Source organism: Trachymyrmex cornetzi, unplaced genomic scaffold (genome assembly GCF_001594075.2).
Source record: "Trachymyrmex cornetzi isolate Tcor2-1 unplaced genomic scaffold, Tcor1.1 scaffold130, whole genome shotgun sequence".
Classification (NCBI taxonomy): Eukaryota; Metazoa; Arthropoda; class Insecta; order Hymenoptera; family Formicidae; genus Trachymyrmex; species Trachymyrmex cornetzi.
This window is the reverse complement of record NW_017295873.1, coordinates 207,323-220,119: the sequence shown is the minus strand read 5'-3', so window position 1 is coordinate 220,119 and position 12,797 is coordinate 207,323. Positions and strand designations below refer to the sequence as shown.

At 35.0% G+C, this 12,797-nt stretch overlaps 1 protein-coding gene across 1 annotated transcript in view; it reads left to right on the top strand.

Annotated features, from left to right (window-relative positions):
• Positions 1-10,182, top strand: part of pHCl-1 (pH-sensitive chloride channel 1) — a 234,153-nt gene extending 223,971 nt beyond the window's left edge. The window contains exons 12-13 of the mRNA XM_018522315.1: positions 9,316-9,486; positions 9,791-10,182. Coding sequence (XP_018377817.1) covers positions 9,316-9,447 — 132 coding nt within the window. The 3' untranslated portion in view covers positions 9,448-9,486; positions 9,791-10,182. The remainder of the gene's footprint in view (positions 1-9,315; positions 9,487-9,790) is intronic.
• The last annotated feature ends 2,615 nt before the right edge of the window (positions 10,183-12,797 follow it).

Sequence of the window (12,797 nt, the reverse complement as noted above, 5' to 3'; positions counted from 1 at the left end):
ATCACGTAATTTCAGCAAAAAATTAATAAGATGCAATACCCGAAGCAGGGCAGACACTGTCCATAACCTTACTAACACAACACAAAGCACAGAGCGAAAAGGCAGCGTTGCCGCATCGCACGGAGTGACGCAGTAGGATCATTTTTACACTTCTGCGCACACGGTGATAGTCAACTAATATTTTCTGTGTGTAGGGGCGATTGCGTGGACGCGAGTAAACTTTAGGTTGAGCACAACTGCAGTCGGAGAACGTCCTTAAATAATTCAATCTGAATTACTATATGTACTATGTGTACTTACATATACAGTGTGTCCCAAAATAATCGCCAAATGTTTCATAGGCTGGTAGAGCAGACTAAACTGAGTCGAAAAGTCCTGTACCATTTTGCAAGTTTCTTCAATAGTTAACGAGATATTAATCCTTAAAGATCGGGCGTATACACTTCGCAATAGTAGGCCGGACGGGCGCGCGGATTCGCCTATCTTTAAGGATTAATATCTCATTAACTACTGGGAAAACTTGCAAAATGGTACAGGACTTTTTGACTCCGTTTAGTTCGCTCTACTAGCCCATGAAATATTTGGCGATTATTTTGGGACACCCTGTATATCGTATTTGTAGTCATTCAAACTGCGCGCCGAATTGTTTTTCTGGACTTATAAACGCAATTAAACTATTGTAGCAATATCGCGAATTAAATTGGCAAGCAATTTTAATAATTTGATGCTCAATCAGGCACCCTATTAAAAAGATATTAATATGCTGAAAAACTGTAAATAAATTTATTACGAAAAATATTACTTCGGCCTAATTCTTATTGTTTATATTACATCACCTAAAAGAAAGACGTTTCCATACATATACTGATTATTGCGAAGAATATTACTAAGGCCTCGGTAGTCTAAAAGGCTTAGGGCACTCGTACAAGAAATCCGGGTTCGACTCCCGACCGAGGTAATATTTTTCGCAATAAATTTATTTACAGTTTTTCAATATATTAACAACTTTTTAATAGGATTGACCATCAAATTATTAAAATTGCTTGTCAATTTAATTCGTGATATTGCTACAGTAGTTTAATTGCGTTTATAAATTCGGACAAACAATTCGGCACGTAGTTCAAATAACTGTAGTACAAACATGGTATATATCAAGTACATATTTAGTATAATATATAGTAATTTTATCTATAAATCGGTTTAAAACGTTCTTCAACGTTGTCCGACGCATAACTTCCACCTTTTTCGGTCCCCGCAGTCCTCTGGTGTTAACCTTCTTTCACTCATTGATTTTTAAATGGATTTTTTTCATTCCAGTCTAAGTCTTCCTCTCTTCCTTGTTCATGCTGGCTGCTACTGTAGGACTTTTTGGGGACTTTTTTGCAATCTTGTATCTGCCATTCGTTGTACATGGCCATACAAGTTGTTTACTTTCTATATCCTGGGAAATGGTGCCTTCTATTCCCATCTGTTCCCTTATCTTATTCCTTACTCCGTCTCTTTTTAAAATGTGCATGGATTTCTTCATTGCGTCCATTTCAACGGCCTTCACTTTTTTTTTGTATTTGTCGGTGATTCTCCAAGTTTCTGCACCGTACAGTAAAGTACTTTTTATCATAGTCTCATAGATGTTAAATTTACATTTTTTTATTTTCTTACTCCATAATATTTCGTTGAGGCATTCAATGACTTTTTTTGCTTTAATTACGTTTTTCAATTTCCTTTGCATCAGTACCGGTACTCTAGATATACATATTCCTGACAGCTTGAGATTTCCTAATCATTTTCTAGTTCTAAGTTTCCGTTTTGATTTCTTATACAGATGTATTTTGTTTTGTCAATGTTAACTGTCAAGCTCTTTTTTCTATACTCCTCCGTGAGTTTTCATCATATGCTGCATGTCCTTTTTCATCATATGCTGCATGTCGTTGGCTATAATGATCTGATCGTCAACAAACAGGGTGGACATGCATCCGTAATCCAGCTCTATCTCCATCCCGTGGACCTTTTTTCCAGTATTTTACCGCTCCTGCCATATATATCTTAAAAGGTTTGGGTTTAAAAATAGAACATTGTTGACATAGTCCCTTATTTACTGTGAACTCTTCTGTGAGGTGTTTACTTATCCTTATTCTTGATTTTGGTCCTTATTGTTTATTTTCTTTATACAGTTCCCTAAATGCAGCTATGTAGGTGTGATCGATGTTTGACTGTTTTATTACTATTTATATTACTATTTATATATTTATACTTTCCATAATTTCAAGACGGGGACGGTATCGTACGCTTTCTGCAGGTCTACAAATGTGACGTGAGTTTCCAAGTTTCTTGCACTTCTTTTTTCAATAATTTGTTTCGGACAGAAAACGTTGTATATGACCTTCCTGTTCTAAAACCATATTGTTCTTCTTCCTCTTTCTCTTTGAAATCATGTTCAATCAGATCACGCAGAATTTTCCCATACAGTCTGCTTATCTTATTTATCACTGAGATCCCCCGATAGTTATTGCAGTCCTGTTTATTTCCTTTCTTATGGATTGAGGAAATATACGCTACCTTCCATTCTTTTGCAGGAACCGGGTGTCCGTTCAGGCATTTGTTAATAACGAAAGTTAATCCTTCAAAAAGTTTTTGAGTCCCGTATTTTAACATTTCTGAATATATTCCTCCTGGTCTACTAACTTTACCTGACTTAAGATTCTTAATAGCTTTTTTCACCGTTTCCACTAATATTTCCATTTCTTCATCATGTACCTCGATGTTTTTTGGAGATTCTGTGAGGTATTCTTGTCTTGACTCTTGAAGTAGATGCTTGTAGTGTTCTAACCATTTTTCAGTTTTAATAACTTAAATATGAATTTTATTCTTCCCAGGGTTCTTGACATTAATTATGAACTTTCATATTTCTGAGCATTTTCTTCCCTCTATGTAAGCGTTAATTTTCCGACATATAGTAATTCAGATTGAATTATTTAAGCATTAAAGAACTAGTTTTGATCGTTACGGCCATTACTTCTATTTCTTATTGTTGAATTCTAAAAAATAGATTCTGAAATAAAAAATAGTGTCCCATTTTTAAAAATCGATTTAATCTTGATTTGATCTTGGCAACGTCACTCAAGGTCAAACAGATGTGATCAATAAATACATCTTTTTAAGGGGATCCTAAAGTCGTCTGTATTACTGACTAAATCATATAATTTTTGTATAACAATTACTTTTTTCTTCTCTTATTGATTTGAAAATCCTTTTCCAGAATTAAAGTATACGCATTAATTCGTATCTGTAAGGTGGAGTCTATACCCAAATAGCAAGTTTCCCGTATGTTGCTATAAATTTGATACAAATTGCGTCGCCTGAGTTGCCTTTTTTTTTTAGGAAAGCTGCTCCCGATTTTGCTTATGATATTGGCGGCAATATATATCATAAACGGTTATGCACAACCGGAGGGAAACAATTTCTCTCTTCTTTTTTATAAGTTTTATAGGTTAGGACGTTCATACGGCAACATGATGGAAACTAATTCTACATAAAACAAATTTGCTAGCAATTTGATAACAATATAAAAGAAACTGTTGTAGTAAAAAGGGTTAACCTCTAACAATGCTTTCCTGTTTAAAATCGACTCAAAAGAGAACTTTAAGATATCTTGAAGAGTTCTTTAAAAGACATCTTTAAGATATTTCATAAAAAAACTCTGAAAGATATCTTAAAATGACTTATGAGTTGATTTTAGACATTTTATTCATTTGGTTGACAGATATAAATTACTATGAATAAAATTACAATGCAGAACAAAATACATATTAAAGTATTAGGAGATTTTATTTACTCGGTAAACATTTCAAAAAAAGTATTATGCCTTTCATCTTAGAGCCCCCCCTTGGGGCTCACTTCAGAAAATTATTTTATTAGAACATAGCTGAAAAATCTTCTAATGCTGCGTCTTTTATTCTATTCTATGTCGTTTTTTAAAATCGAGAAATTTAACTCGATACATCCCTCTGATGGCGGCACCACATACTGCTCGACGACGCGCCATTTCCATTCGATTGACAAAAATGTGGACTAAATATTTTACAAAAACGATTTCCAACAGATTGTTACAACATTTATGGGAATAAGTTTGTTACAACATTTCCTCTCATTTGTGCAAATAACCGTTGTCTGCATAATGCCTCTAGATTGACCTAAATGGGAGAGAGAGAGAAAGCTTAAAGTTTCCTTGTTTTAAATTCTAGATATTTATTAGTAATTTTATATTTATATTTATTTTTATTTCTGTACTATTAGTTGCGTTCTCACACTTGTGTTATTCTTATTGCGTTCTGACCTCACACTCGATAATGAAATTTCTTTGTAATCACATCGTTTGTAACAGGCCATCGTTAATCTGATTTTAATGTAAGTTTGTAAAGAATTTGACTTATATAATTTTAAATTTTAATCATACCATTTTATTCTATTGACTCAATTTTAGTGAAATACATCTAACATCGTCAATTTGTATATCCGACAAAATATAACAGACAACATAAAAGTTTTCAATTATTGACAACAGTTTGACGATGATTTGACGATGATTGACTTCGCGAGTATATAAGTAAACACATTATTTTATATCTCTATGTCTATCAACATTTTTATATTGAGGACCCAATACTAAAGTCGAAACATCTGTATTTAAATTTTTAATATATGTATTACACACGAAAATATCTAGGGTTGATTCACATAGGCATTTCCTTACATTATCATTATTCAGTTTTAAGAAGTCATACATGAACCAATCAGAGGGCCGTATTAACGTCTTAAAACATTACTTAAGACAGTCTTGAAATAAGAACAGACTATGAATACCGGCCATAGTCAGGTTTTGTATTTAATTCAAAACCGTCTTAAGTACAATCTTAAGATAAAAAAAAATCAATTTCTTTTTTTTCATTTTCTTGTAATTCGGGGTCTTAAAAATGTGTCCTTAAAACGTTGAGACGAAATTCGTCAAATTGACCGAACTACAAAGATTTAGAGGACGCAGCGCCCATACGACGCCAGATTACATCCGGCAGACGGACCGTTTGCGTCAAGTAGTATAAAGGGACTATGGCACATTAAAAAAACTTAATCAGTAAAACGTAAGCAGTAAGCGAATTGATCAATCACGGTAGAATCCGTAAGGCCATAACATAAGCAGTAGCCAATCCACCATGCTGATTTTCTTACATCTTACTGCCTTAAGATTTTTATGTACCATGGCCCTTACTCTATGCAGCCAGATGGTACCGTATGTAGCTCAGGATCTTTTGTAAGGATCTTTTGCGTTCGGAAACATCACCCGGATGCGTGCTCTCGTGTATCATCTTATTTAACATTGAGTGAGTAATAAGGATAAAACGATACACGCGGGGGCACTCGGGTGATGTTCCCGAACGCAGATTAGCAGCCTAATCTGTGAAATTTCGTTCAAAATTTCCGATACAAGGATTAGTGTGTCCTCGAGCTATTCGAGGAAGGTATTTTATATAGCGCTGGTATAGCCGACTAAGGGTAAGTTACTGAAATTACTTATTATTTACCTCGTAAATGCACAAGAAATTTTAAACGAGATTTTCTCGAAACAACTTTTTTCAAATCGGACGTGTATTTTTCTCACGAACTGGGCCGATTTGCGCTTTGGCACATATATAGTGTACATAAAGATTATACGTTTCGCGGGTTTTCTCCGTGTCCAGATCCATTCTTAGTATGCCAACGTGAACTTTGCAGACCACTTCATCAGGGCGAGGAGCAGCCTGATACTGAGCTGTTCCTCCAGGCCATTCCTTTTATATTACGCTGCTTGTTGGAGTGGAGGTAAGGGGAGGAAGAAGAAAATTGTTGGTGGGAGGAAAGGGATGAAGAGGTAGTAGAATTGGTCGGTCTTCAATAACTAATATGGAGAATGATCTTCCATATTTTATTTATGTTGTAGCCCTTATTTAGCTCTATTTAGATTGTTAGGGTGTTTTTGTATCTCTAAGGCTTTTCTATACTTTCTTGGAAAGTATGATGTAATGTTGGCTATTGTGGTCGTTTTGTCAAACAGTATTTGATGTCCTGTTTCGATGTTGTGTTCTGAAAATGCCGACTGCGTAGCGTGTTTTAGCCTGACATTACGTTGATGTTCTTTTATCCGTAGATTGACCATTCTCCCGGTTGCTCCAATGTATACTTGCCCGCAGGAATAAGGTATTTTGTATACTCCTGCGGAGCTGAGTGGAGGTCTTTGATCTTTAGAATTTCTTAAGATTTGTCCTGTCTTCTTGGGTGGTTTGAAGATAGTTCGGATATTGTGTTTATTTAATATCCCACCAATCCCTCCCACCCACAATTCTCCCCCCCCCCCCACCACTCCGACAAGCAACGTAATATAAAAGGAACGGCCTGGAGGAACAGCTCAGTATCAGTAATGCAAATTCTGGACCGCATGCACTACGATAAATCCATATCCGTGCACACTTGGGGAGCGTCCCGATTGCGCACATTAACAATCGGACACGAAAGGATTTCCCGATCGGACACGGACCCAATCGGACACGAACCCGATCGGACACAAACCCGATTACGCACGACCCGATTGCATACGGACCCGATTACGCACGACCCGATTGCGCACGGACCCGTTTGCACACCGACCCGATTGCACACGGACTCGTTTGCACACTGACCCGATTGCGCACGGACCCGTTTGCACACGGACCCGATTGCGCACCGACCCGATTGCGCACAGACCCGTTTGCACACAGACTCGACATGTGTTATTGCCTACAGCTCGATTGCCTACGTACATTATTGCCTACAGCTCACAAGCCTTCCACGCGAAATGAGGGCTACCTCACACCAACAAATGGTTTGGTTAGGATTAGATTTTTTTGGAAAAATATTCCAAGCGGACACTGTCTACGCTGACACCCCACTGTTCGTGTGCAAACGGGTCCGTGCGCAATCGGGTCGGTGGGCAAACGGATCCTTGGGCAATCGGGTCGTGCGCAATCGGGTCCATGCGCAATCGGGTCGTGCGCAATCGGGTTGGTGTACAAACGGGTCCGTGTGCAATCGAGTCGTGCGCAAACGGGTCCGTGCGCAATTTGGACCGTATGCAATCGGGTCGTGCGCAATCGGGTCCGTGCGCAATCGGGTCAGTGCGCAATCGGGTCAGTGTGCAAACAGGTCCGTATGCAATCGGGTCGTGCGCAATCGGGTCCTACGCAATCGGGTCTGTGCACAATCGGGTCTGTATCCGATCGGGTCCGTGTCCGATCGGGTCCGTATCCGATCGGGAAATCCTGTCGTGTCCGATTGTTAATGTGCGCAATCGGGCCTCACTCGCACACTTGCGCATGCGTTGTGTGTCCGTCTATGCTCTCTTCATGCGGGTGGCACCCAGTTGGACACGGCTCAATTGAACACGAGCCACTCACAGCGCTTGAGACTACAAAGCTCCTAAGCACCGGTCGCTGTGATTGGTGGTGTCTAATCGAGCCGTAGTCAATCGGGATCACCCCTCTTCATGCTAGTAACCATGCTACAAACGGCCCGGAATTCGCATCACTGCTCAGTATCAGACTGCTCTTCGCTCTGATGAAGTGGACTGCAAGGTTCACGAAACGTTGGCATACCAAGAATGGATCTGGACACAGAGAAAATCCGCGAAACGCATAATTTTTATATAGAAAGCACCCATGGAAACCTCAAGAATATAGTGTACATATTAGGCTATCGTTTAACCCTCCAACTTTTTGATATCTTCAAAATTACTATTTTTCCGGATCGCGGGAAATGAATATTTTTTAGTAAAAATCGAAATACTTTCTTTCAACCGGCGTCATTTTGTCAATTTTTTCTCCAATTATTTATTAGAGGGCTGAATGATAACTACATTTGTGAAGAATAAAACAAAAAAAATTCTTTTGTTTCAGATTACGAGGACGGCAGCAATCACCACGCCCGACGAAAGCAAATTTTTCAAGCATGATCTGTGCATTTATTTATAACTTTTATAATTAACAATAAAACGCTTTGTAAAAATTTGAGGTATTATTTCCAATACAGATAAATGTAAAATATATAACATTAGCTGTATAGATTTAATCATTTTTACAAATTTAATTCCCAAATATCGTCTTAAAAACGAGTAGTCAAAGTAGAATACTCCCTTAAACTGTGACAACTTTTCACGGCATTATGACTTTTAACATAAAAGCATGAATATCACGCGTACATCACGCAAACATGTGGCTGATGTGGCCCTATCGCGGCCATTACACATTATGTGACCATGTGACCGTTTTATTCCTACATCGCGCTATGTAATACATAGGTTTTGGAATTAATTTTTATGCACGATGTATAGGGGAATCAGCGATCTAATGTTAGATATAAATATCTGTAGTCTCTATCCTACACTAACTTTTATAATACTACATTACGTTATGTTCGAAACCTAAAGCAGGAAGCAGAGACTCTTGCATAAGTCCGGATCTACGATAGATATTTTAAGCCTTAAGCCGTAAGAAATTGATCAAATGCGAGGAGAATAATTAATTGTGATTCGTCCATTCCTTATGGCTTAAAAATCTATTGTACACGGAGAAAATTTTTTTTCTTAGAATTTACCCTGAAAATATGACAGTCGTGGGACAACATTGTATTTCGAAGAATTTTAATATAAATCTCTCTCTTTCATTAATAAAACTATACAATAAAGTATAAAATACAATACAATAAAGTACAATAAAGTATAAAAACTATACAATAAAGTATACAATAAAGTATAAAGTATAACTATACAATAAAGTATAAAATAACTTTGATCAATTTTACTGAAGTGCATGGTAAAAATCTTCAAAATATTGTATTGTACCACAATCACCATATTTTCAGGGTAAATTTTAAAAGAAAATTCTCTCCGTGTAGATCCATGCTAACGCATAACACAGGCATAAGAAATTTAACCAATCAGAGTTCTTTATTTCATGGAAAGGGAGAAAACGATGAACTTCGATTGGTACATTTCTTTATGCATTACGTGTTATGCATTATGCAAGAGTCTGTGCTCCCTGTCTTATAGGCTTTCTACAATAAGTCATTACTTAAACTTTAAGTCTTAAACTGTAAGAAATGAATCAATCATAATCGATTATATTCTTCTCACCTTCTACTGTGATTGGTTAATTTCTTATGATTTAAAACTTAATATTTAGGTAATAGCTTATCGTAAAAAACCCATTAAAGTTTGAAGTTCAATCGCGATAAAAAAAATTTTTTCTCTTGCAGCTAAGGAAAAAGGATCCGCCACATCCGATTAGAGTAGCGAAGACGATCGACGTGATAGCCAGGATCACTTTTCCAGTCGCCTATTTCATGTTCCTCACTTTCTTCTTCATTCACTATAAGGGCACTTCGTAGAATGATATACAAGAATCTCCGAGAAGTCTCCTATCACTGGTATGAGCAACAATAAAACTTTGCAATAAATGATGTTCATAGAAACCAAATCTACAGTAGATTCGAATCTTCTCTTAAAATTGAAAATGTTTTCAAATAAATAAAGACATAATCATTTGTGTCACATTAAAACAATTATCTGATTTTTTTTCGGTAAAAACAAGAATAACAACACATAATACAAATAAGTATATAGATCCAAAATTTCTGAATCATGAATATTACCTAGCTATAATGAATGAACGAAATCAAATTGCAATGGATAGATGGAACATCTGAAGTATAAGACAATTTTTTTCTGAAGGGAAAAAGAATCACTAACACAAGAATATGCAAAGACACGACATAAAAGAAAAGGATACCAACGATGGATCGCCTCCAACCATTCTTCATCTCCTCTCACGTGTGATAGTTCTTGGATGCACTCTTCTATGAAGGAAGTAGCTGATTACGATTGCTTCGCGAGCAACAACCATATACACTTATCTTCATTATTCTTTTCTCTTTCTTACATCTGATAGATAATAGAATGTGTCGCTGGCGAACGCTTTGGCCAAGCAGAAGGAATGACGCTTAGCTTAGTTAACGATGTGATCAAACGTACTATAATGTAAGATATATTGTAATATCATTACAGACGAACCTCTGTATTCTTAACACTTTTAACTTTTACATTCTTATATGATATGTTTCAAGATGCCCTAAGTACTAAAAATCTATAATTCACGAAGTGCTGTAGACTTTCAATACTATCAATACATTTCAGAATGTATTCTTATTTTTCTTCTATTTATTTTCATATTTGTAACATTTTTGTTTGCATCGCTTCAACATTCATATATTTGCTACATGATGATAAAATAGCAAAACTTCTTATATCTGACACTAAAAGGACTAATTGTATTTAACTTATACAACCATAAATAAATAGCAACAGCACTTTTAAAAACACTGGTTTAATTTTAAAGTGAGAGATTCGAATATTTTCTCTTGAGTTATACACATAGTGATAAATTAAAAGGGAATGAAAAAGGAATAAAAAAAACATAGAAGTACGAAAATTAAGTATAAAAATAACAATCTTTTTAATGGAAAGATATTGTCTTGAGACAGCGGTTGTAAAGTAAAAAAAATACTTAAAAAAAGAAAATTTTTACACTTTGATTAACACGTTTAACATAGATCTTATGAATTGCATATTTCAAATAGATTCACTAAATGTATAATTAACATTTTCTGTAACAGCGAATTCGATTGGATGCACTTAGTGCGCATTGGTGCACATTAAAGCTGTCGTACACAAATTGACGCAAATATATATATTTAATTTAACATAAAAATGGATAAAAATCTCAACACATCTTATTGTGCTATTAAATAAAATCTGTACTTTATTCGAAATATTTGCATTTTACTATTAGATAAAACGATTTTAATATACAATAGTGCATATTAAAATCGTGTACTTTATCTATTTTAATAATATATGCACTAGTACGTCCAAATTCATCGAATTCACTATAAGAAAATTAATTGTAAGAACAAATGACTGAGCCAAAAAGATTGCATTGAGCAATAATATATTCAAATAGTAAAATCCATTAAATACTTAATTTGAAAAGTATTGCTTTTTATTATAGTAGAATACCAGAAATTTGTTAAATTATTATTAATAAAATATCAGAATTTGTTAAATTTTATTAGTAGAATATCAAAAATATAACAAAACCTACTAATACAATATAATCGAACAGAAACAAAATTTAAAGAAATAGAATTTCATAATTATTTCATAATCATTTGAATGATATATTCTATTTAAATTAATATATATTGATGTACTATTGCTTCTATTTTCTTTTGTAAATTGCGTAGTTTAAATAATAGATATATTATTGATAATATTAAATCGTTTTATATGTTTGTGGTCTCCTAGAACTGTTTTATTTATATTTTATTTTTCTTCCTTATTTTTTTCATGGTATCATTTTACGTTAAACATACAATTGAGGTACAAGCATAAACCAACATTCTTGTTAATAAAACTAACCATAAGCTAACTTTTATATAGTATCACATTATTTATGTCAAATAATTCTATCAAAATTGAGGGCAACTTCCGCACATAGATCTTATATACATGGATGTGCCTTTCTCGTTAGATAGAAAGAGATACTAAATGCGTTGTATCCTTCGTTACACCAAACGACACGCATGCTCGAAATGAGCAATGAGAAATGATCAACCATTTCAAATATATCACGCATTAACATTGTAACCGATAGATTATAACTGACAAAGTTTTGCAATAATGAGAAAATAAGACGATGTAATATATTGAAACTATGTGATGTATATTGGAGAGAGAATGACAATATTTCCTTTTTTATTCGTAAGTACTTAATAAACGATTATGTTTTAAAATATAATAAAACATATTTCAAGTTTATACATATTTATATAACATTACACCCGAGTTTGCGCAGTAGTCTCATTCTCATAAAAGAATAGAACATACAAGTTGTTTTCCATTTACATAAATTCTCAGATGATTCTCACTTGTGACATCATAACTCAGCTGAATGTACGCTCCTTTTGCATTCTGACAAGTGAGATTCAACTGAGTTTTTAACCATAATCTGCATGAGATCGAGATCGTGTGCTTTAGTGAATCTCATAAACTCACTTCAAAGTGAGGTTATGAACCTATCCCAGATAGCCAGACGTGTCGGAAGCACGCACTGTAAATGTATGCTACATATTATGTTGGCAAAAATCGGGCAGCAGTCGAGCACGATCTATCATTTCAACTAACGTTAACAAAAATACAGCAAAAATTCTAAAGACATTGCATCATAACATGCTTTAAAAAATACTAGAAAAATTGAGCAAAATATATTCGGCATAAATAGAACAAAATTTATACATTATATGTTGGCACAATATATAAACAAAAAATAAACCAAAAAGCTAGGTTTGACATGATGTCATATTAAATTAGCAAAATGTAGTTAGAAATCTGGCAAATTTGCTCTTACATTGTGAGAATGGTAATGCAGCAGGAATACCGCACGATTTATTATATCAAATATTGACAGCAAAAATCGAGCACAGCGTGCCGTCACGATGTGACTGTCCAAAACACGACATATGTATATTGCGATCTGCTTTATCAGCTGTTGAAGATAAAAACGCAGCAGAAATCGCGCATAATCTGTCGTAATGTTATATCGTACCATAGTTTTCCCGTTTACCGATAGACGACGTATCTATCAATATTTATCTCGTATTTAAATTTCTGTCACGGCCCA